The sequence below is a fragment of the Hoplias malabaricus genome, chromosome 7, assembly GCF_029633855.1.
Source record: "Hoplias malabaricus isolate fHopMal1 chromosome 7, fHopMal1.hap1, whole genome shotgun sequence".
In the NCBI taxonomy this organism is placed as follows: Eukaryota; Metazoa; Chordata; class Actinopteri; order Characiformes; family Erythrinidae; genus Hoplias; species Hoplias malabaricus.
This window is the reverse complement of record NC_089806.1, coordinates 9,094,314-9,119,156: the sequence shown is the minus strand read 5'-3', so window position 1 is coordinate 9,119,156 and position 24,843 is coordinate 9,094,314. Positions and strand designations below refer to the sequence as shown.

The following is a 24,843-nucleotide window of genomic DNA, read 5'->3' as shown; positions in this document are numbered from 1 at the left end:
AAGAGATTTGTGAGTGTGAAATTTATTGAAATTTATTACAAAAGGTAGTTTTTATGGAGCTAAAGCTCTTTTTTGGCATCAATCAAATAAAGCACCTTTATATTAAGAGTGTAATACCACTGAATTTAGGTCATATTCCATAATCCAGCTGTAACCATTTCCATTCATTCATTCATTATCTAACCCTTATCCAGTTCAGGGTCATTGTGGGTCCAGAGCCTACCTGGAATCATTGGGCACAAGGCGGGAACACACCCAGGAGGGGGCGCCAGTTCTTCACAGGGCAACACACACTCACACCTATGGACACTTTAGAGTCACCAATCCACCTACCAACGTGTGTTTTTGGACTGTGGGACAGTCACCCGGTGGAAACCCACGCAGACACAGGGAGAACACACCACACTCCTCACAGACAGTAACCTGGAGGAAACCTACGCAGACACAGGGAGAACACACCAAACTCCTCACAGACAGTCACCCAGTGGAAACCCACGCAGACACAGGGAGAACACACCACACTTCTCACAGACAGTCATCCGGAGGAAACCCATGCAGACACAGGGAGAACACACCACACTCCTCACAGACAGTCACCCAGTGGAAACGCATGCAGACACAGGGAGAACACACCACACTCCTCACAGACAGTCACCCGGTGGAAACCCACGCAGACAATTTAAGTGTGATCAGTCACCCGGAGCGGGAATCGAACCCACAACCTCCAGGTCCCTGGAGCTGTGTGACTGCAACACTAACCTGCTGCACCACCGTGCCGCCTAACAATTTCTGAGTTATATATTTTTCATAAATATACATTGTCAGGGGCCCACTATTCTCATATTGCTGTGTGTTTAATATCAAGCGCTGCTATATGAACTCTTTATAATGTTGAAATGAATGTATGTGCATTCGATTGTGCAGTTGGATCGTTTAGAGGAGAAGCACAGAGAGACGTACAGGAGGATGCTGGAGCAGCTGCTTCTCGCTGAGAAGTGTCACCGCCGCACAGTCAGTGAACTGGAGAACGAGAAACGCAAACACGTGGACTTCATGAACAAGAGTGATGATTTCACCAACCTGCTGGAAGAGGAGAGAGAGAGGTACAGAGAGTATACACACTACCTAGTAAAGTCTCCGGACACCTTTCAGTTAAATAACAAACTTCAAATTAGTATCACACTTAATTTTAGAAGAAATGTTAATTATAGATGAGCAAATGTTCATAAAATCTTAGCCAAACAGTGCATATTAAAATCAGAAAGGTAATGGAAAATGAAAGTACATGACAAAGAGACCAATAGAAATTCTCCAGAATTGCTTGCAATATCTGTTTCTTCAGACTACGGTGGCCCAGAAAGTCAAAATACAAAAAGAAAAGCACTTGGAGAACAAACATACCACAAGAACACAAAAACAATACAGGGTACTTATACGATTGTGGGGAACTGTAGTTCTTTCTGGTTTGTTTACGTTCAGAAGCTCTGTGTCTTTTAAGGTGGAGCAGTGCGTTTGAGGAGAAAAACTTCTGATGTTTGTAGGTAGCGGAAGATGAACTTGTCTGTAAGCTTTTATTCATTGTTCGAATTACCACAGAAACTCGTTTGTGAAATAACTTGGTTTACTTTCATGCAGTTAACAGACTCCCAAAATTTTGAGTGGGTTCCTCTCTAAATAACCTGAAACAGCAAAAATAAGTCAATTTTACCCACCTATGGAGCAGGAACAGAGCAATATCCACGTCTCTTTGCATAATTTTCAGTGTTTGTAGGTGTCTTTGCCGTTTCTGCTGTGAACAGAGAAAGAAGAAGCCTAGCATGTCTGACCGAGCCACTTTGTTTTTTTATTTGTTTACTGACACTACAACACTGAAGAAACACTACAACACTGTGGTATTTGTGTTTTATTCACTCTTTTAAATGTTTGTAAACAAAAAACACTATTTTTAAAATTCAGAAGATGTTTCTTCACCATTTGTTGTTCTCCAGTCTGCCTCCATGATGGAAACTTGTCTAATGTATTTACAAGGCCCTGGTGTCTATCAATGAGTAAAAAAAAGCTGTCTCAGTCTGATATGCTAGGCTCACTCTCTCTCTCTCTCTCTCTCTCTCTCTCTCTCTCTCTCTCTCTCACTCTCTCTATGACAGAGGCATACTGTAATACTGACTTATTTTTGCTGTTTAGTATCACTTAAGGTGGAAATGTCTCCAAGGACGTCAGGAGCTAGCTAACTGCATTAGCGACAGTGCTACAAAACTAAACAACTCGAGATATCAATGAGTTTCTGTGATAATTCAAACAGTGAATAAAAACTTAGAGACGTAGAGAGAAGTTACACTTCAGCCACATACTAACAACAGTTGTTTTTTTCATCTAACACACCATTCCACCTTAAAAGATGTCCATCTTACCCAGAGACACAGGCACAAAGCACGAAATAACAAGGACACACAGTGTCTATGATGCAAACCAGTACAATTATGTAGTATCAAAAGCTATTTGAGGTTTAATGGTGCTGCTTTTGGAGAACTTTCCACCCGCTAAACTTGAGTAAACGAGTGTGTGAATTACAAGCCTGTAAGCAAACAAAAACCTATGATAGTCTGACTATAATGCTGAGATTATCCTCTGCTAATTGTGCTAGTTATAACATTATGTATTTTGGAGGAAGCACTTTCTTGTCCTCACCCTCCCAGTGTGATACGGGGAGTTCAGCTTACATTTTACAGGGTGGAATTGTACTTGACTTATTATTGGATAAATTAATATGCTAAGACGGCGGCACGGTGGCGCAGCAGGTAGTGTCACACAGCTCCAGGGGCCTGGAGGTTGTGGGTTCGATTCCCGCTCTGGGTGACTGTCTGTGAGGAGTGTGGTGTGTTCTCCCTCTGTCTGCGTGGGTTTCCTCCGGGTGACTGTCTGTGAGGAGTGTGGTGTGTTCTCCCTGTGTCTGCGTGGGTTTCCTCCGGGTGACTGTCTGTGAGGAGTGTGGTGTGTTCTCCCTGTGTCTGCGTGGGTTTCCTCCGGGTGACTGTCTGTGAGGAGTGTGGTGTGTTCTCCCTGTGTCTGCGTGGGTTTCCTCCGGGTGACTGTCTGTGAGGAGTGTGGTGTGTTCTCCCTGTGTCTGCGTGGGTTTCCTCCGGGTGCTCCTGTTTCCTCCCACAGTCCAAAAACACATGTTGGTAGGTGGATTGGTGACTCAAAAAGTGTCCGTAGGTGTGAGTGAATGTGTGTGTGTGTCTGTGTTGCCCTGTGAAGGACTGACGCCCCCTCCAGGGTGTATTCCTGCCTTGCGCCCAATGATTCCAGGTAGGCTCTGGACCCACCGCGACCCTGAACTGCATAAGGGTTACAGATAATGAATGAATGAACATGCTAAGATTGGGGTAACTTTTAGCACCAATCATATTTTTGTGCATTTGTTATTATAATATATTGTGTCCACAAAAATAAAACAGCAATAGTGCATTAAAATGTGTGATAAATGTGAGTTCCCTGTAGAAGATAAGCATTTATTCTAGCTTTAGAAATTAAGGAAGGTTTTATAATGAGTACGTGGGTCCAAACCTTTGCACTTTTGACTGTTTATCTCTCCCTCTAACTAACTGTGAGGGAGGATGAATATGAAATGACATAATGCTTTTGTTATGGCCGGTTGAGAGCTGTGTTTATGAGCTCGTCTCAGTAAATAACCTTTCTGTGAAGCATCACCAAGCCTCTCCCTTCATGTTCTGAAAAGAGGTTTGACATGTCTGGACAGGGGTGTTGTTAATGTCCCAGACCCATCTGATAAGACCCTTACAGTGGGAGAGATATCTATCAGGTGTGTGTGTGTGTGTAGAGTATGTTCATGTGGGGCAGCAGGTGGGGAATTCTCCATTACATCAGTGTTTCATTATGGGGCACTTCTCTCTCTTGTTGTTAGCTTTATCCGAACAGGCTCCAGGATAGATCTGCAGTTATTAGTACGACAACTACTACAGCTACTACTCACTCTGCTCCCATTAGTGCAGTGTATTATTATTATTATTACTAAAGCAGTGCCATGTATACGATGAAGTATACCTTGAAGAGAATAATGTCAAAATAATGATGTGCTTTCTCAACATAATCCTTTATTGTGCTGAAATAATTACTTATATTCTCAAAAGTATTACTAGTTATTTCAAAATAATAGCTTTCTTTAAATCAAACAGCTCTGTATTTTTATCTTAACGTATCCAATGACTTGTTTACAGATTATAATCATTCATTCATTCATTCATTATCTGTAACCCTTATCCAGTTCAGGGTCGCGGTGGGTCCAGAGCCTACCTGGAATCATTGGGCGCAAGGCGGGAATACACCCTGGAGGGGGCACCAGTCCTTCACAGGGCGACACACACATTCACTCACACACTCACAAACATGGACAATTTCTGAGTTGCCAATCCACCTACCAACGTGTGTTTTTGGACTGTGGGAGGAAACCGGAGCACCCGGAGGAAACCCACGCAGACACAGGGAGAACACACCACACTCCTCACAGACAGTCACCCGGAGGAAACCCACACAGACACAGGGAGAACACACCACACTCCTCACAGACAGTCACCCGGAGGAAACCCACACAGACACAGAGAGAACACACCAACTCCTTACAGACAGTCACCCAGAGGAAACCCACACAGACACAGGGAGAACACACCACACTCCTCACAGACAGTCACCCGGAGAAAACCCACGCAGACACAGGGAGAACACACCACACACCTCACAGACAGTCACCCGGAGGAAACCCACGCAGACACAGGGAGAACACACCACACTCCTCACAGACAGTCAACCGGAGGAAACCCACGCAGACACAGCGAGAACACACCACACTCCTCACAGACAGTCACCCGGAGGAAACCCACGCAGACACAGGGAGAACACACCACACTGCTCACAGACAGTCACCTGGAGGAAACGCACGCAGACACAGGGAGAACACACCACACTCCTCACAGACAGTCACCCAGAGGAAACCCACGCAGACACAGGGAGAACACACCACACTCCTCACAGACAGTCACCCGGAGCGGGACTCGAACCCACAACCTCCAGGTCCCTGGAGCTGTGACAGAGAGACTACCTGCTGCACCACTGTGCCGCCCTGATTATAATCAATACTGTGAATTTTTTACAGATTATTTCAAATAGCTGTTGCATGCCTGAAGAGAAGGCTGCAGAGACCTCATGCAGATCTGAAGCAAAAAGAGCAGAAATCCTCTCTGTTAGCAGAAGCCTGTCTTACAGTCTTTTCTTCATTTAAGTCATAAATCATTTACTATCACGGCTTAATCGAATTATCCAGCAAATGTCCAACCATTCTTGGAAAGTGCAACCGCACAAAAAGTAAATTCAGCCTCCACCTCAAACTTGTATTATAAAATGTTTGTTGCTCATATTAAAAAGGCACTTAATTCACAACAAGGGCAGTGGAGAGTTGACTTGAGAACGCTGTCGGAGAGAAAAAGGAAGGTTAACACACACGCAGCTGCTTTTCACATGCAAATAAAACTTCAAAACACTTCCCTCATCTGTCGAAGAGCTTTACACGAACCTCAGCTTAACCTTGACCTCTCTCTGGGGCTATGTAATGACAATAAGCTTAACTGCTAATTATAATAATAATAATAATTAACAATAATAGGCTTATTTCAACATAAAATATGATTTTGGTGATTGTTATTGTGCATTAAGTCAGACATGTTGTTTTTACGCTCTATAAGCAGCAGTCTGTGGTTTCACGGTCTATGGGACATGTGTCCTGAAGATGACAGGCCATGACCTCATGCTGATTTACTAACTCCCCTTTAAGACCAGCCATCCGTCCGTCTGGAGACAGCTGGTAATTTCCCCTTTAAGGGCTTCTGGGGAGAGTATAGACAAACAAACTAAAAAATAGTCTTTAAAGAGGTGTTATTGGTCTAAACCTTGAATTGAATTCGTTATTAATTGTTTTGCGTATTTTGTAACACACACACAGACACACACACACACACACACACACACACACACACACACTCACACACACTGCTAACACAGGCCCCAGTGTAAATTCTAATAAAAGCTGTCTAATATCACTTTTCCATGCTCTGAATCTGATCGTGTGTAAAAACATCAGCAGATTTAGATTTGAATGAAAAGGACACACTCAGTGGTCTGTATTTGACCAAGGCTCACACAGCTGTTCTTGTGTCCTCCTGCTCATTTTTTCAGAGACGTGTGAGCACATTCCTCTGTGATCCTCTCATCTTAGAAATTCATCACCAGTGATGTCATACCTTTTCACCGGCGCTTAACACCTGTGGTCGTCCAGCAGGAGGCCAAGGGGAATGCCTCCCAAAAACAATCAAATCTACTGTACAGGAAAAATGGAGCTGTATGTGTGCATGTTTGACCCTGAAGATACTGCAGATATTTTAGTGGCCTGTTCCCATTGCGCTGTTAATTCCAACCTGAAGCGTAGAAATTAAACTAATCAGTTGTGCACTTCAAAGCCTTTCAGGCGCAAGATGAACTGAATCTCTAATCAAAATAGCCTGTGTGTGTCCTGCACTGGTCTTTCCAGCAGATTAGAGAAAGGTCACTCTGTACGTCGGCAGCTAAGAGCAGTGATGAGGTCATCCCTACAGCATTCATGAGGTTTGAGGTGATGTGCTCTGGATCACAGCATTTAATCACAGCAGTGTTTAGACATTTAGGTAAAGGAAAACTCTACACGTCCAATCGTTAATTGAAAATTAAACAATCCCTCCCTGCATTAACCACACACACACACACACACACACACACACACACACACACACACTATCCAGTTCACTTTTCTTAAAAGCTCTATTCATCAGAATTATATATTTATTAATTATTTCCAAAAACAACTCCCCTAACGCCTTAATAAAAATAATGATAATAACACATTACATGTATCAGGTGCTTTTCATAAACCCAAAGATGTTGAGACCAGTAGAGACCATTAGAGACCAGTAGAGACCATTAGAGAACAATAGAGACCAGTAGAGACCAGTAGAGATCATTTGAGACCATTAGAGACCAATAGAGACCATTAGAGACTATTACAGTGAAGCAGAGACCAATAGAGACCATTAGAGACCATTACAGTGAAGCAGAGACCAGTAGAGACCTTTAGAGACCAGTACAGACCATTAGAGACCAGTAGAAACCATTAGAGACCATTAGAGACCATTAGATACCAGTAGAGACCAGTAGAGACCATTAGAGACCAGTAAGCAGAGACCAGTAGAGACCAGTAGAGACCAATAGAGACCAGTAGAGACCAGTAGAGACCAGTAGAGGCCATTAGAGACCAGTAGAGACCATTAGAGAACAGTAGAGAACAGTAGAGACAATTAGAGACCATGGTTTCTCATATGTTTTACAATAGCTCAGTTTGTGAGATGTAAAATAAGTCATTCAGGGTGGTTTTAATGTGAAATGGTTGAATATAGAGAAACTTTTTTGTTTTACAGTGATGGGAATCAGATGTCGCAATAGCTATAATACAAATATAACTGTCTTTGTTTACTCTTCACATCCACCACTGGGTTACATTTTGAGTTTTTTATGGAAAGCTGAAGAGGGTAAAATATTGAGAAATATGAAAAAAAAGTGAAAGTGTTGGGGGGCAATTTTCATCCAGAAATATATGTATTTGAAATGCTTCTCAAAACTAGTGTAAAACCATAAACTGGTGGAGTGTAGGAACAACGTGGAGTCCTCTACATCCACTGGGGTTCTGTTGAACAAGGCACTTAACCCCGTACTTCTCCTTGGTTTTGATGGGTTAAATCTGGAGAGAAAATTCAAATTCTACAATGAAAATAAAGCATGTTTAAGAGTGAAATCTTCAGACGTCTGGTTCCTATCACCACCACTGTAAACTGTCAACCAATTCTGACTCATTTCCTCTTAAACAGAGCAAATCCCATCAAACCGCTCTCAGTGACCTGCCAGATATTTTGAGGCTTGCAATTTAGACATAGTATCAGATTCCAAACATTTTAGAAAAGATATGTATTTCTCTCATGGTATTTCTCTGTGACTGGTGTAGAGCAGAGCCAGAGAGCAGCCCTGGCTTTGTTCCCCAACAAAACAAAACTTTTCCTTATACATTGTTGCCTGGTTTCCATGGGAACGCTCAGTGACAGGAGAAGAAGGAAATATTTGGGTCACACCGGCCCCAAGCCTGTGAGGCATGGACAGTGTGATCTTTAAGTAGTCTGGTACTTTGACCGCTTGTTTTTATGTCCATTTCCTAAAACAACATCCGGACTTTGGCTCTGTGCAAATAGAGAACAGGAGAGTGAGGAAAGACTTGAGGGGGAAATAAGCCATGCCCCCTTCTGGGCTCTGACCCCTCCTCTTCTGCCCAAAGAAGGGCAGAACAATCATGTGCCTTATATGGGAGGATGATATCACTCACCAGAGAGTGGAGCAATGCCTTTTCGCTCAGCTTTCACCTTTCATTGTGCACCCCTGACATGCCTGGAATGTGATGGCGAGTTCTGCAAAGAGCAGGGGCCCTTACCCTTATCCGACCTCAGAGAAATCTTACAGCTCCCAGCTTCCATCACAGAGCAAAAACACGTTAGACATGGACCCACCTGGAACACGTCTCAGCTAGAGGGTGAGTTTGAAGACTGCTTTGGAAATGATGGATGTTTGTGAACAAGCCACTGACTGGGTTTAAGTCTCTGGTTGTGGTTAAGGTTCTTACTAACACTCAGGAAGACTTTCTACCTCTGGTGAGTTGACTTTTGCTCCAGCTTTCTCCGAACTTGTGGTCTCCCACAGAGCTGAGGCGGTGTAACCATTTACCAGCATCACAGACGGTTAGTGTTTCAGTGCTCCTGACATCAACACATGAGTAAAGGTTTTAGGAATCTTTTTTGCAGTATTTTGTTCTGTTTGTGCCTGGTTGCTCAGGCATTCCTACAGTTGTGTGATCATGCAGGCATGTGAGGCACAGTAATCTGCTGTCAGAGACAATCACATGTTCTCTGATATCACACTTTCCCCCATTTTCTGCTTCTCTGTTTTCTATCCCACCAGTGCTTCTGGGTGCCTTTCGATGCCCTGTAGTACCTGACCAAAAGAGACCTCACTACATTTATACAAGTTTATTTTTATACTCATCTACATTATACCAGTTATGCATATTTAATAAAATATTTCTTAACAACCGTGCAAGACCCGGTGTCTTTCCAACTGTTCACATCAGACACAGCACCTAAAGTTTGATACAATTCAATACCATTTTATTTTCATTTATTTATTAAGCTTTTTAAAGCTGGTGATGTCTTAAAGTTGATTTACAGAATCCTGGGTCCTAGCCACAAGAAAGGGTCAAAAAAGCAAAAATAGCAAGAAAAATTCCCACAGAGCATGAGCAAGAAACCTTGAGAACCTTGTTCTTCTGGTCAGCATGAGCAATACAACAAACAAAGAGCAGTGAATGAACAAAGAGTGGTGTATTTATAAACAAGGATCAGTGTATAGTAAAAAGCAACCTATAAACAAAGAGCAGTGTATAAACAAAGAGCAGCATATAAACAAAGAGCTGTGTATAAACTAAGATCAGCACACAAACATAGAGCAGCGTATAAACAAAGAGCAGCGTATAAACAAAGAGCAGCGTATAAACAAAGAGTAGCTTATAAACAAAGAGCAGTGTATAAACACAGAGCAGTGTATAAACACAAAGCAGCACACAAACAAAGAGCAGTGTATGAACTAAGAGCAGTGTATAAACTAAGAACAGCACATAAAGAACCATGTATTTACATAGAGCAGTGTATAAACAAAGGGCAGTGTATAAACAAAGAGTAGCATATAAACAAAGAGCAGTGTATAAACACAGAGCAGTGTATAATCTAAAAGCAGCACACAAACAAAGAGCAGTATATAAACTAAGAGCAGTAAACAAAGAACAGTGTATAAACTAAAAGCCGCACACAAACAAAGAGCAGTATATAAACTAAGAGCAGTACACAAAGAACAGTGTATAAATAAAGTGCAGTGAATAAAATAAAAGCAGTGTATAAACAAAGAGCAGTGTATAAACTAAGAACAGCACATAAAGAACCATGTATTTACATAGAGCAGCGTATAAACAAAGAGCAGCGTATAAACAAAGAGTAGCTTATAAACAAAGAGCAGTGTATATACACAGAGCAGTGTATAAACACAAAGCAGCACACAAACAAAGAGCAGTGTATAAACTAAGAGCAGTACACAAAGAACAGTGTATAAACAAAGTGCAGTGAATAAACAAAAAGCAGTGTATAAACAAAGAGCAGTGTATAAACTAAGAACAGCACATAAAGAACCATGTATTTACATAGAGCAGTGTATAAACAAAGGGCAGTGTATAAACAAAGAGTAGCATATAAACAAAGAGCAGTGTATAAACACAGAGCAGTGTATAATCTAAAAGCAGCACACAAACAAAGAGCAGTATATAAACTAAGAGCAGTAAACAAAGAACAGTGTATAAACTAAAAGCCGCACACAAACAAAGAGCAGTATATAAACTAAGAGCAGTACACAAAGAACAGTGTATAAATAAAGTGCAGTGAATAAAATAAAAGCAGTGTATAAACAAAGAGCAGTGTATAAACTAAGAACAGCACATAAAGAACCATGTATTTACATAGAGCAGCGTATAAACAAAGAGCAGCGTATAAACAAAGAGTAGCTTATAAACAAAGAGCAGTGTATGTACACAGAGCAGTGTATAAACACAAAGCAGCACACAAACAAAGAGCAGTGTATAAACTAAGAGCAGTACACAAAGAACAGTGTATAAACAAAGTGCAGTGAATAAACAAAAAGCAGTGTATAAACAAAGAGCAGTGTATAAACTAAGAACAGCACATAAAGAACCATGTATTTACATAGAGCAGTGTATAAACAAAGGGCAGTGTATAAACAAAGAGTAGCATATAAACAAAGAGCAGTGTATAAACACAGAGCAGTGTATAATCTAAAAGCAGCACACTAACAAAGAGCAGTATATAAACTAAGAGCAGTACACAAAGAACAGTGTATAAAATAAAAGCCGCACACAAACAAAGAGCAGTATATAAACTAAGAGCAGTACACAAAGAACAGTGTATAAATAAAGTGCAGTGAATAAAAAAAAGCAGTGTATAAACAAAGAGCAGTGTATAAACTAAGAACAGCACATAAAGAACCATGTATTTACATAGAGCAGTGTATAAACAAAGAGCAGCATATAAAAAAAGAGCAGTGTATAAACACAGAGCAGTGTATAAACAAAGAGCAGCGTATAAACAAAGAGCAGTCTATAAACTAAGAACAGTGTATAAACATAGAGCAGTGTATATACACAGAGCAGTGTATAAACTAGAGCAACACACAAAAACAATGTATAAACAAAGTGCAGTGAATAAACAAAAATCAGTGTATAAACAGCATTATATAAACAAATAACATATATAAACAAAGAGCAGTTTACAAACACAAAGCAGTGACTAAACAAAGAGCAGCATGAATAAACGATGATGAAGGTACGGTGAGTGTACAATAGTCTGTAACATCATGTTCTGAGTGCAAGAGCTGTGTTATTATAGTGAGGTTCAAGTGAACAAAGAGCAGTTCTAGGTGGATAAAAGTCAAGTCTCATCAGATTGTCAGTGGGTGTGAATGTGAAACACTCTGGGACATGTAGATGGCTCCATTACAAATGGGTATCTCTTCTTCCCAAGAAACCTCAGTCCAGACTTCTAACCTCACTGAAAGTGTTTGGGGGTTACTTGGATTATGAGAAAATAAATTCAACTTCTCAGTCAGGGCTTAGGGAGTCAGGTAAATATCCCTGCAAAAAAAGGGAAAGTGTGAATGCACAACATACTCAAGAAGTTATATTATTTATTTAGTGAGACGTGCTTTCTGCCCTGGTACTGGTCATTTCAACTGAAAATGAAATGTATGAAGATGATCTGTGTAAATTTTTCTTGATAAATGTGAGGTTTAAAGAAAAACCTTTTGGAGGATGTTGTGCTCCTTGTTGCTTTAGTCAAAATGCTAAGAAAGACCGACTTGGATGTTAGTTAAAGTTTTACTTGGGGTGTGTCAGCGCTATATATGATTGGTGTCATGTTCATAGCCTTGACCTTCATGTCTGTAATCTCTATAAACTGCTTTATGATTGCACACAGAGCCCTTTTCTTTTGCAGCGCTGCCTCTGTGAAAGAGAATTCACTGTCAGTTTAATCCAATTTTCTATTTTTGCCTGTGTTTCTGCCAGACTGAAAAGACTTCTGGAGCAGGAGAAGGCGTACCAAGCTCGTAAGGACAAGGACCACAGCCGACGGCTGGAGAAGGTGAGAGATGAGCTGGTGAAGCTCAAGTCCTTTGCGCTGATGCTGGTGGATGAGAGGCAGCTGCATATTGACCAGATTGATCAGCAAAGCCAGAAGATCCAGGACCTCAACAAAAATCTGCAGGTGAAAGAACAACAGCTTGAGAGCGTCTCCAGCAAATCCAAAGAAGAGAGTCAGAGGATTCAGAAGCTGGAGTTGGAGTTAGGACAGAAGGCTTCCAAGTTTGCCCAGGAACACGAGGAAATGACCGCGAAGCTCTCCGGTCAGGAGGCACAGAGCCGACAGTTACGCACGAAGCTGGCGAATCTGTCCCGGAGAATTGAGGAGCTTGAGGACAGCAACAAGACTCTTCAGAAATCTGAGGAGGATCTGCAAGAGCTCCGGGACAAAATCAGCAGGGGAGAATGTGGAAACTCCAGCCTCATGTCAGAGCTGGAGAACCTGCGTAAGAGAGTCCTCGAGATGGAGGGGAAGGATGAAGAGATCACGAAAACAGAAGCACAGTGCAAGGAGCTGAGGAGGAAGCTCCAAGATGAGGAGAACCACAGCCGTGAGCTGAAACTCGAAATTGAAAAGCTACAGAAAAGGATGGTGGACCTGGAGAAACTTGAGGGAGCTTTTAATGTGAGCAAGTCAGAGTGTGCTCTACTCCACACCAACCTTGAACGAGAGAAGAATATGGCGAGGAACTTAGCCAAGGAGCTTGACACAGTTAGAAACCGTGTTAAAGACCTTGAGAGTTCAGAGTCGAGGCTCGAAAAGGCTGAAGTTAGCTTGAAGGATGATCTGACAAAGCTGAAGTCCTTTACTGTAATACTAGTCGATGAGAGGAAGAACATGGCAGAGAGAATCAAACAAGAAGAGCAGAAGAGTGAAGACTTGAGCAAGAGGCTTAAGGCCGAGCAATGCAAGGTGACGGAGGTCACGGAGAAACTGATCGAAGAGAGCAAAAAGCTCTTGAAACTGAAGTCGGAGATGGAGACGAAAGTGTCCACCCTTGCAAAGGAAAAAGAGGAGCTGAGGAGCAGACTTGCAAGTGAAGAGGAGAAGCGAAAGGATCTCAGCACAAAGGTCAACCTCATGCAGAAAAGGATGGACTTTTTGGAAGAGACCGAAAGAAAAACAAGGATTAGAGCGGAGGCGGACAAGGCTAGTTTTTCTAATGAAGATAACAAGGTTAAGGAGTTAACGGAAGAGATCGAGAGGCTGAAGAACCGCCTGAAACAGCTTGAAGTCGTGGAAGGTGATTTAATGAAGACAGAGGACGAGTATGACATGCTTGAAAAGAAGTTCAGAACAGAACAGGACAAGGCCAATGCCCTTTCTCAGCTCCTGGAGGAAATGAAGATGCAGATTGCCAGAAACAAGGCAATCGAAAAGGGCGAGGCTGTGAGCCAAGAGGCTGAGCTGAGATTGAGGTGCAAGATGGAAGAAGCCAGAACCAGAGATTTGCAGGCAGATGTCTTAGCCCTCAAGGAGAAGATTCATGAACTGATGAACAAGGAGGACCAGTTGTCTCAGCTTCAGGTCGATTACACGGTTCTCCAGCAGAGGTTAATTGAAGAAGAGGACAGAAAGAAAAGCATGAGCCAACAGATCGTAAACCTCACCAAGGAATTAGAGGTCACCAAGCGCTACAGTCGAGCACTAAGGCCAAGCATGAATGGAAGGAGGATGGTGGACATCCCCCTTACTTCAACAGCTGTGCAGACAGATGTGGAAAGTAATGAAATAGTTGAGGAGGAAACTCCAGCAGTTTTCATAAGGAAATCAGTTCTGGAAGAAAATCATGTCATGAACAATTTGAGGCAGAAAGGCCTCAAGAAACCTGCAGTGCTGGACCGATACCCACCGGCAGTGACAGAGCTAAGTATGAGAAAGTCCTGGATTCCGTGGATGAAGAAGAAAGATGGGATTAATGATGCGCAAGATGGCTTAGACAAGGCAACCCATAAGATTAACGGGGATGCATCATCTGAGCTGACCATGTCCCCAAAACCCGGGCAGCCGTTGCATATCAGAGTGACTCCAGATCATCAGAACAGCACTGCAACTTTAGAGATCACCAGCCCTCGAGCTGAGGACTTCTTCTCGAGCACCACCATCATCCCAACTTTGGGGCTACAGAAGCCTCGGATCACTATAGTCCCAAAGCCCACTACAGTGTCCCCAAAGAGTGCACACGGTGGACCGGAGAGGACCAAGTCTCCAGTGACCATTACCACCATTTCCAGAGCCAAGTCCCCAGAAGGAAACAATTGCTTGTTCTCAGATAGTCCTCTTTCCCCTGTCTCAGTCATCACAGTCAGTACCAGTCCTGTGACCCCATTGTCTGTCGCCTCAGAGTCTCAGGAGGTTACCACGGGTCGAGCCGTGTTTAAAGTGACCCCAGAGAAGCAGACGGTGCCCACCCCGATCCGGAAATACAACTCCAACTCCAGCATCATAACGACGGAGGACAACAAAATTCACATCCACTTGGGTTCGCAGTTCAAGAGGACGCAAGATGCCGGCAGCAGTCCACACACTGTCACAATGAGGCCTTTGAGTGTGATGGCAGAAAGCAAAGAGATGTCTACTGGGACTGTCCTACGCTCACCTCGACAAACCTCCACTGGGAAAACCGCCCCTGGAAAAATGACCAGCAGCATCACCATCACCCCCATCACTTCTGCACCCTCCAGACCTACCCAGTCTGTGGTGAGTGACTCTTACTGAGATGAAGTTTTGTAGCTGTTCAGCAATTAATAAAAATGTGTGATTTCAGATTACGCTAAACAGCATAATCATATGTAATCTTCTACATTACAGTTGCTTCTGAAATGTTTCAAAATGATATCAGGGGGCGTCTGCTCCCTAGATAACTCACTGTCCAGGTATAGATCAGTTAAAACCATTTCCTAACCTGACTTTTAAAGGAGAACTCCAGAACGTTTCTGTATTTCTGTATAAGAAATGAATTACAGTGTAAACATTGCCACTGATAGTTAACTCGTGTATGGCAGATTATGTATGGGTTAGCGAGGAGAGCGTTAGGGAGAGAAAAGTGGCATTGAACATGGATTTTCTGAATGAAAACCAAATGCAACAGCACCCCCTTTGAGCTCAAATGTTAGAACATTACCAGAATATTACAGCTGAACCTCCAAAGCCCTAAAACGCCATTCGGGACAGCCCTGCTTCTCACAGGAATTTTTTGTGAAACCGATATGAATACACTGCCTGACTCTGGAGTTGTTTTACATTAGGTATTGACTAATATTGATATACATTTAAATACATTCATGATGGAAGGGAACATGGAGATTTAATACAAACCCAGTGGTTTACCATTTCTGATATTACTTATAAATATACAGGAAACACATGTGGGTTCACATGGCTGTGAAGAGTAAATAAAAGGGCTACAGCATGACTCCTGGTTCCTACCGGTTTCTACAATCAGCCATTTCACATTAAAAACACTCTGAGTGACTTTGTTTACATCTCAAAAATTGAATTACGCAGAAATGTAGAAATACAGGTGGAGTTCCCCTTTAGCTAACACTGGAATGGACTGTTATGCCCAGCCCTCCCAAAAGAGGTCATCTCCGCTTCACCTGGCACCGACTGACCAAGCCCCTCCCTTTCACCCTGTTTTGAAATTGACGTGAACTGTTTGACCAGCACCTCACAGTGGCTCCAGATCAGGAGTGAGCTAACATGAACATCCTGGAGGAATGAGGCCCTCTACTAAAACAAACACTATAGCTAACTGAGAGGAGTTAAGTGGAGGGGGTTTGTATATACATATATGGCCAAAGACTTGTAGACACCTCCTGCATCGTTTCTTCTGAATTGTAGTATAGTTTTTAGGATGTTTATCCCCTTTTGTTACTGCGACGGTCTCTACACTGCTGGGAGCTAGGTTCTTACACTAGGTACTGGAACAATGCTGTGTTTTATTTGACTAAGAGCATTAGTGAAGTCAGGTACCGATGTTGAGTTATCCTCAACCCAAAGATAACGAATGGAGGTACATACAGGGAAATATTATACCCTTCGAGCTCATGTTTGATGTCCCTTTTTCAACCGACGTGTGTCTGTTACACGTGCACCTCAAAGCAGAGAAAATGATCCATTGAAAGGTGTGTATACAAACCTTTGGCCATGTGTTTTTAACATTTAATCTGGCTGTTGGATCATATGTACATCCGAAAACCAACCCCCTTTGAAACGTTATGGTATTAGACCATAAAACAACTGTTAAAACAACTTCAAAGTATGCCAGCTCTGATGAATTCAGTGGTATCATAGATGGCCATCCTTTTCCATAACTGCAGATAATATGGCAGAACTGGGAGGAATGCTTGCACTCATTTAAAATCCAAAAGAAGGAAGATTGCATATGAATTGAAAGGGCTTGCCATCTTTAAAGATGAATTCCACTTGATGAATTTCACATCCCAGCACTCTGAACCAGATCTTATACGGAAATTATGAGAAAATTGTAGATTGGCTTTTTAACAAGATTTAAATGTCTGTTTAATTCCTAATAATATTCTGGACCAGTTCAAAACACTGAGAGTAAGTCTGGTCTTGGACCACAGTGTGTAAATGAAGGTCTTTCACTGTAAGGAATATGCCATCACTGTCAGAACGACAGTGTTTTTAAATGTGATCAAAGTTTTGTGAATGAATATTGCTGGTTACATAAAACTTGCATTACCCCTTGACAGTGATTCCAAGTTGTGACACTGGGGATTTGCAGTGGTCAATGACTAAAAGTTTCACCTTGTACTAGATAGATAGTGGGCTCTCTCAAAAATGTTTATTGAACTCAGTAAAAGCTAATTATTATAAAATATGTATAACAAAACCCTGAGCATTTTCTTTCTCTTCTCTTCCCTGTGTCTCTGCCTCAGTCCGGGACAGATGTGCAGTCCCCTCGTCCAGCAGCCACGCGAATCCCTGTGTCTAAAGGTACGAAAACAGGCAAAGCAGTGCTGGGCCTAGCCACAGTGTCCAGACTAGAGTCTCGCTCTGAGAGTCAGTCAATGAAAATTGAACTGAGAAAGTCTGCAGTGTTCAGCTCGATATCCACCACAGCGGGAAAGTGCTGAGAGTCCGGCAACAGCCGCACTGACACGATGGGTTTAACACGGCCGTGTGTAACGTTACCACAGAATTACCCTAAACACTACTGAATATCATACAACTTACAAAAAAGAAACAGCACTGTGCCACCTCTATAATGTTTGAACTTAAGTTAGTTACTGCACTGCCTTCAAATTTGAGTCACTTAAACTTCTAATCTGTGATTGACGGGGTGCCCTCGCGCCCAATGATTTTTGGTACACTACCCAGATCACGAAGAAGCCGTTACAGAAGATGGTTGAATGTGTGAATGAGTGAATGAATGAATCTCTAATTATAACCTGACATAATAGGAACAGAGTCAAAAGTCACAGATTCTTTTTATCAGTCGTCTGACTCAAATTTGAAAGCAGCCAGGTAAGTTACGCCTTAAGTCAAAACATCAGTATTTACAGTGCTTGTTCTCCACTGTTAATAATCAGTTTAAAAAGCGATTGTAAATATATAAAGTCTCTAAGGTCCCTTTTATGTAAATACTGAATGAATGAACGAATACCACATCTCTGCACGTTTTTTTTCTCCAGCTTGAATGCGTCATCCTCTTCCGCTACTAGAGCACTGTGTTACTAACCCCTCAGCTGGGTTCTTCTCTGAAGCTCTTTCCATTTATCATTTCACTCCTGTTTTGTTTGATATGAGAGCTGCTTGTGGAGGTTTCCAGGAAAAAATGCAAATATAATATTTAATATAATCTGCCATTTTTGATTTTTGATTTGCTCCTGTCGAGAGTCAATAAACTGATATTTTTGTGTTTGTTTTCAGCTTTGTATTTTCTTGTATTGCCTTTATTTGGATGTCGTACCATATTTATATCAGAGAATCTGTTGAAAAAACACTTCAGTACAGCACTGTAGGCGATGGCTTATGCCTTTATAGTGTCCTCATTAAGGTGGAAGTGGAATTTTTAACTGCTTATTTAAACTAGAATCAGGGTGAATTAATCTAAGCCAGGGACAGTTAAGCTAATTAATTTAGCACGCTAACAACAGCTTATGTTTAATACCTTCTTTAAAAAGGTGTATTTAATATAAATTTAATTCATGAAGACATTCTTATAGACTCAAATCTCAAGTAATATAAGGTCTTTTAAGTTTCTTAATTCACCTTAGTTAATGTAAATTATGAACTAGCCGCTAGCTAATTAGCAACTAATTGGTTTTGTTTAAGCTTAATAACACCATGACTTTGGACTTGTGGACCTCACTGTTCTACAAATTAAAGCTCTTTAGATAATGGTTCATTCCGACTAGTTGCTGTTTAATAAATAGTTGTGAGCAGCCAGTTATAACTATTAATGATTAATAAGGCACTATAAGGGCATTACAATGTCCGGTGTACTGAAGTGTTACTGTGAAAGTTTATCATGAAGCCTCCATATAGTGTAACATGATCCATAATGCTGTACTTAATTGTCTCATCTTTAAAAGAGCATGCATCACTGCAAAAGTAATAGATCTGCTTTACATTAAAATGCTTCACGTAACACGCTCGTCACCATTAATCATCAAGATCAGTGGCTTTTACCAAATGGTGTGTCCAGTGTCTCAGGATCATAAAAAGGGAAACTTACTCTCAACACATTGAATCATTCTGTACCCAAATTTACTTAGTTTAGTCTGGTTTTCTCTGGAAAACGTGAAAAAACAACAACCATGTAGTAAACAACGTTTAAAACAGATACATTTTGCCATATTTAAAGTCTTCTCTAAATTCGAGTTATAAACTTTTGGTAAAGAATCTAAATTAAAGTGTTGCTACATGAAAGCTAACACTGTTACATTTTTTATTTGAGATCATAACACCAGCAACCACATCAAAAATACCCCAGCTGAACCTGTGAGTTTCATTAAAGATGTTAAGTTGCTTTGGCGGTTTGAGTTTAATGTCATTTCTGTTCACACTACACTGCAAAAAATGAAATCTAAGCAAGTAAAATTGACTAAAATCTAGTCTAAATATCTAGTATCACTCATTTGGAAATTGTTGTAAGAATATAATAAGATTATTTAACTTATTTCTAACTTATTTTTACCTGTTTTAAATCATTTTACCTACAGAAAGTGTCTTATTCCATTGGCAGATATTTTTGCTTCTTCTAAGCATCATTTTATGTTAATTCTTGAATTAAGAAAAAATATCTGCCAATGGAATAAGACACTTTCTGTAGGTAAAATGATTTAAAACAGGTAAAAATAAGTTAGAAATAAGTTAAATAATCTTGTTATATTCTTACAACAATTTCCAAATGAGTGATACTAGATATTTAGACTAGATTTTAGTCAATTTTACTTGCTTAGTTTTCATTTTTTGCAGTGTAGCTAGCATTGTTCATGTTTCGAATCTTTCACAAAAAGAAAATGTACACAATTAACAAAATGTGATGTTTAGAATAGTTTTATTCACCACATTTCTCAGAAACTTCATTCATTTTTCTCATAGTGAATAGCTGCTTAAAACCAGATGTCCTTATACGGTCATGAGGGCATCTACAAATACATTCAAAAAGTCTATTCTTAAAGCAGGCTTCTCTTGCTCATCACTTCTGAATGGGGATGAATTCTTGGTGCTTGGTTCTACTACACCACCCTCTGGTCTTGGACTGTATAGGGAACAAACGACTTTCCATTGAGGCCAAGGGAAAGATTGTCCGAGTGTGACGTTAGGCGCAAACATCTGCTGAGTCCTAATCATTCATTTCATCACGTTTTAACAGTTCTGAAAGTCACGCTCCGCAGCCAGAACTCTAATTTGAAAATCATGTCCCTCTTCTAATGCGTCAGTAACCAAATATGACCAGATGACGGAACCCTCTGTTGATTAATGTGAGCGCAACACCAGAGACGTGAGTTTCAGAAGTGTCTTAGGATCCTTTTGCACTCCATAAAGCATCTGGGAGCCAGACAAATTACCGTGTGAGGGCAGAGCTCCAAGAACTCAGGAACATGGTCCGTGCTGGGTTCATCTCCTGTTCCCCTGGCTCAGGGTTGCGTTTCTAAACTGGATCACAGAAACAGTGGACTGATCGCCACAGTGAAACAGCTGGAAAGACATTTATTCTACCCAGACATGCATTTTTTCAACAAAACTGTTGGCTACTTTACACTGGAGGAACACATGTTCTTGTGGGATGTTGTTGTTTGTTGTGCTGGACCAAGTGGATCAGACACAGCGGTGCTGTTAGAGTTTTTAAACACTTCAGAAACATAGAGTCAACTCAGTTGGACCATCCTCTGAACAGAAACTAGAAGATAATTAACACTTACTGTGCAGCAACAGATGAGCTTAACATCTGAAAGGGTGACCAATGGTGGGAGCATCTTAAAAAAGAAACTCAGTGTTACAGAGAATAGTCGCTCAATAGTGCCTGCTCATAGAGGGTCCTCTGGGAGTCCTGACTACTGATGAATGAGGTAAGGAAGTGATAATGTCTAAGCACTGGTCCCGTTGTGGGTAAGCGTTTCTTTCATAAGCAGTACATTCACTGTAAGAAAAAAAATAAGCCTTTGCAATGGAGTGTGGTGTTTGTATCAAGTCTCATTAAAGGAACAGAATAATCTGCTGGAATGAGGATGAGGGGATTCATCAAAGGCAGCTGCTTATTTCATCACCAACATCATCATCATCATCACCAAATCTAAACTCACCCATCAATTCCTAATCTTTTCCCATCCATTAACATCCTTTGATCTTCCAAACACTGCTCGTGACCGAAATCGCTGATTTGCTCTAAACGAATTATGCATTATAAAGTTAACTCATAAGAATGTGAGGTTTTACTCCCAAGATCCAACTGCTTTAGCCTTTGGGGTTTGTAAGCTGATTAGGTCTGTTCATATTAAATCAGCAGACTCACTAGAGAATATGTGTATGGTGTTTAGACGTTTCAGAAGGCATTCCCACAGTGGAGCACAATTGACTCAGTGGGGTCACTGTCCTGTGACTGGATTACTGAATCTGATTCAAGGAGATATGACTTACAGCACCTTTAAAATCTACAGATCCACAACGACAAAAACGAGATCGGTTTTTAAGTCCAAATACCAGAGATTTTGCTCAGCAGAATAGTTGGGATGTACGTAGCTAGAAATACTTCTTTTCAGATATATTTCCTTGTGATTATTGTACTCAGATACACTCCTAACTTATAAAACCCTGTGCATATTTACAGGGGTTGGACAATGAAACTGAAACACCTGTCATTGTAGTGTGGGAGGTTAATGGCTAAATTGGAGCAGCCTGGTGGACAATCTTCATTAATTGCACATTGCACCAGTAAGAGCAGAGTGTGAAGGGTTAATTAGCAGAGGGTAAGAGCACAGTTTTGCTCAAAATATTGCAATGCACACAACATTATGGTTGACATACCAGAGTTCAAAAGAGGACAAATTGTTGGTGCACGTCTTGCTGGCGCATCTGTGACCAAGACAGTCTTTGTGATGTATCAAGAGCCACGGTATCCAGGGTAATATCAGCACACCACCAAGAAGGAGGAAACACATCCAACAGGATTAACTGTGGACGCAAGAGGAAGCTGTCTGAGAGGGATGTTCGGGTGCTGACCCGGATTGTGTCCAAAAAACATAAAACCACGGCTGCCCAAATCACGGCAGAATTAAACGTGCACCTCAACTCTCCTGTTTCCACCAGAACTGTCCTTCAGGAGCCCCACAGGGTCGATACACACGGCCGGGCTGCTGTAGCCAAACCTTTGGTCACTCGTGCCAATGCCAAACGTTGGTTTCAATGGTGCAAGGAGCGCAAATCTTGGGCTGTGGACAATGTGAAACATGTACTGTTCTCTGGTGAGTCCACCTTTACTGTTTTCCCCACATCCGGGAGAGTTACGGTGTGGAGAAGCCCCAAAGAAGCGTACCACCAGACTGTTGCATGCCCAGAGTGAAGCATGGGGGTGGATCAGTGATGGTTTGGGCTGCCGTATCGTGGCATTCCCTTGGCCCAATACTTGCGCTAGATGGGCGCGTCACTGCCAAGGACTACCGAACCATTCTGGAGGACCATGTGCATCCAATTGTTCAAACACTGTGTCCTGAAGGCGGTGCCGTGTATCAGGACGACAACGCACCAATACACACAGCGAGACTGGTGAAAGACTGGTTTGATGAACATGAAAGTGAAGTTGAACATCTCCCATGGCCTGCACAGTCACCAGATCTAAATATTATTGAGCCACTTTGGGGTGTTTTGGAGGAGCGAGTCAGGAAACGTTTTCCTCCATCAGCATCACGTAGAGACCTGGCCACTATCCTGCAAGAAGAATGGCTTCAAATCCCTCTGACCACTGTGCAGGACCAGTATATGTCATTCCCAAGACGAATTGACGCTGTATTGGCCGCAAAAGGAGGCCCTACACCGTACTAATAAATTACTGTGGTCTAAAACCAGGTGTTTCAGTTTCATTGTCCAACCCCTGTATATTTATGTCTGGTGCCTAAAACTCACACAGTACTGTTTAAATGTGAAAAATCACGTATATGACAAACACAGGGCAGTTCCACATTTTGAATCAAATTACAGTTATGTTCTGGACAATACCTTACAGACACTAAGCTCAATCTCAGGATTAGGCCAAAGAAATACTTCAACCTTGGAGTCTAGGTTCCACATTGGAGCTGTGTTCTCTGGTGGGATGGAGCTCCATCCAGTACAACACAAATAAGTCTAGAGTTTCAGTCTAACAATTGTAATCATTATACTGCCACTGCCGGTTTGTTCTGACAAGTTCTTCCTGACAAAGGAAAGAGATTTTAGCGACCATTGCAATTGGCTAAGAGCTGAACACAATGGTGCAAATGGTCACACAAACAGGGCTGGTGTGGCTGCAGGTTTTCATTCTAAAACCAAAGGAACACAACTGATTCCGTTCTTCAAACATCAATCAGCTGGACTCCTTTGTTGTAATGAATACCTGCAGCAACAGGTTTGAGGATGAGAAGAGACACCTGGGGTCTAATTTACACTCCACTGGTCAGCAGCATTAATAACTGCACAGTATCTTTCGTATCTATAAGTAAACATTAAACAGAGGCCATAGAAATTTTGTCTATTCACTGTCCTTGTTTTCACAGAAAATGTTGTGCTCCACATGACAATAGAGCCTCGCTGAGACTGTGCTTCAGGGCTGAGGCCATGAAAGTCTCTACAGCTCAGATACGGAGCTCTGCGGTCAGATCCCCCACTGTGCAAGGGTCAGCACAGCACTGATTTTCACCTCTGGAGCACTGCTAACAACACACGAATGTGGGATGGATATATGCACAAAGGGTCTGGACACTACACAACTGTATTGTGGAAAAAGGCTGCTTAAAGGAGCAATCAGTCAAACCCTAATAAAGTAGTAAACAAACATTAGGAACGGTTATTATTTATTATTTTCACAGTTTTCTATATTCTCCACAGAGTGGGTCTCCCACATGGCAGTAATCTCTAATACATCCAGGTCACTAGGTGTCAGTATAACAGCTATAGTATAATGTGAAGAAGAATTATTGGAGCAAAGGACTGATTGCTGCTTTAATGAAAATAAATGATAATCTGTATTGATTATAATGAATGGTAGAATCAACGATAGACGGTTATAATAAAGGTCAATTACATTTGAGTTCATCTTTGGCTTTAAAATAAAAAGAAACATTTCTAGGTTGTCTACAAAGATAAAAATCCACTGCCATGGCTTGGTGTATTGTTTTGTTTTGTTTCTATATTCCAGGACTGTAAATAACCCTCCAGTGTGTTCCTGGAGAAGTGAATGAGAGGTCAGAGAATGACCCCCTGTATATTGTAAGTGATTTTATGTTTAAGTAAGTCTGATGATATGGTGATGGCTGTATGTTGTGAAAGGCATTAAAGAGTCATTCCTGGAGATCAGTGCCATGAACATTTTAAAAATGTTTCATGTTAAGAAACCTGTGCTTGTCCAGTTTCAATAAAGAGACGTTAGAATATAACAGTGAAATATTACTGATCCTGAAAAAATAAACCTGCAATTTACACATTACTTCTGTCAAAATTAGATTGCATATTTACATCAGTAAATATTTCAGCTATATTTCTCTATGAAGTCCCCCTCAGTCATCGATTAAACCCCTACAAACAATCAGAATTCATTCATTCATTATCTGTAACCCTTATCCAGTTCAGGGTCGCGGTGGGTCCAGAGCCTACCTGGAACCATTGGGCGCAAGGCAGGAATACACCCTGGAGGGGGCGCCAGTCCTTCACAGGGCAACACAGACACACACAAATTCACTCACACACTCACACCTACGGACACTTTTGAGTCACCAATCCACCT

The 24,843-nt window shown here is 41.5% G+C and overlaps 1 protein-coding gene across 2 annotated transcripts in view; it reads left to right on the top strand.

Annotated features, from left to right (window-relative positions):
• Positions 1-24,636, top strand: part of filip1b (filamin A interacting protein 1b) — a 48,856-nt gene extending 24,220 nt beyond the window's left edge. Inside the window, exons 4-7 of one of the 2 annotated variants that reach the window (XM_066676761.1) lie at positions 925-1,103; positions 12,320-15,095; positions 17,300-17,357; positions 23,618-24,636. In XM_066676761.1, coding sequence (XP_066532858.1) covers positions 925-1,103; positions 12,320-15,095; positions 17,300-17,357; positions 23,618-23,655 — 3,051 coding nt within the window. In that variant the 3' untranslated portion in view covers positions 23,656-24,636. Of the gene's footprint in view, positions 1-924; positions 1,104-12,319; positions 15,096-17,299; positions 18,783-23,617 lie in introns of those variants that run through there. The other variant, XM_066676760.1, reaches the window with a different exon arrangement.
• Positions 24,637-24,843: the final 207 nt, after the last annotated feature.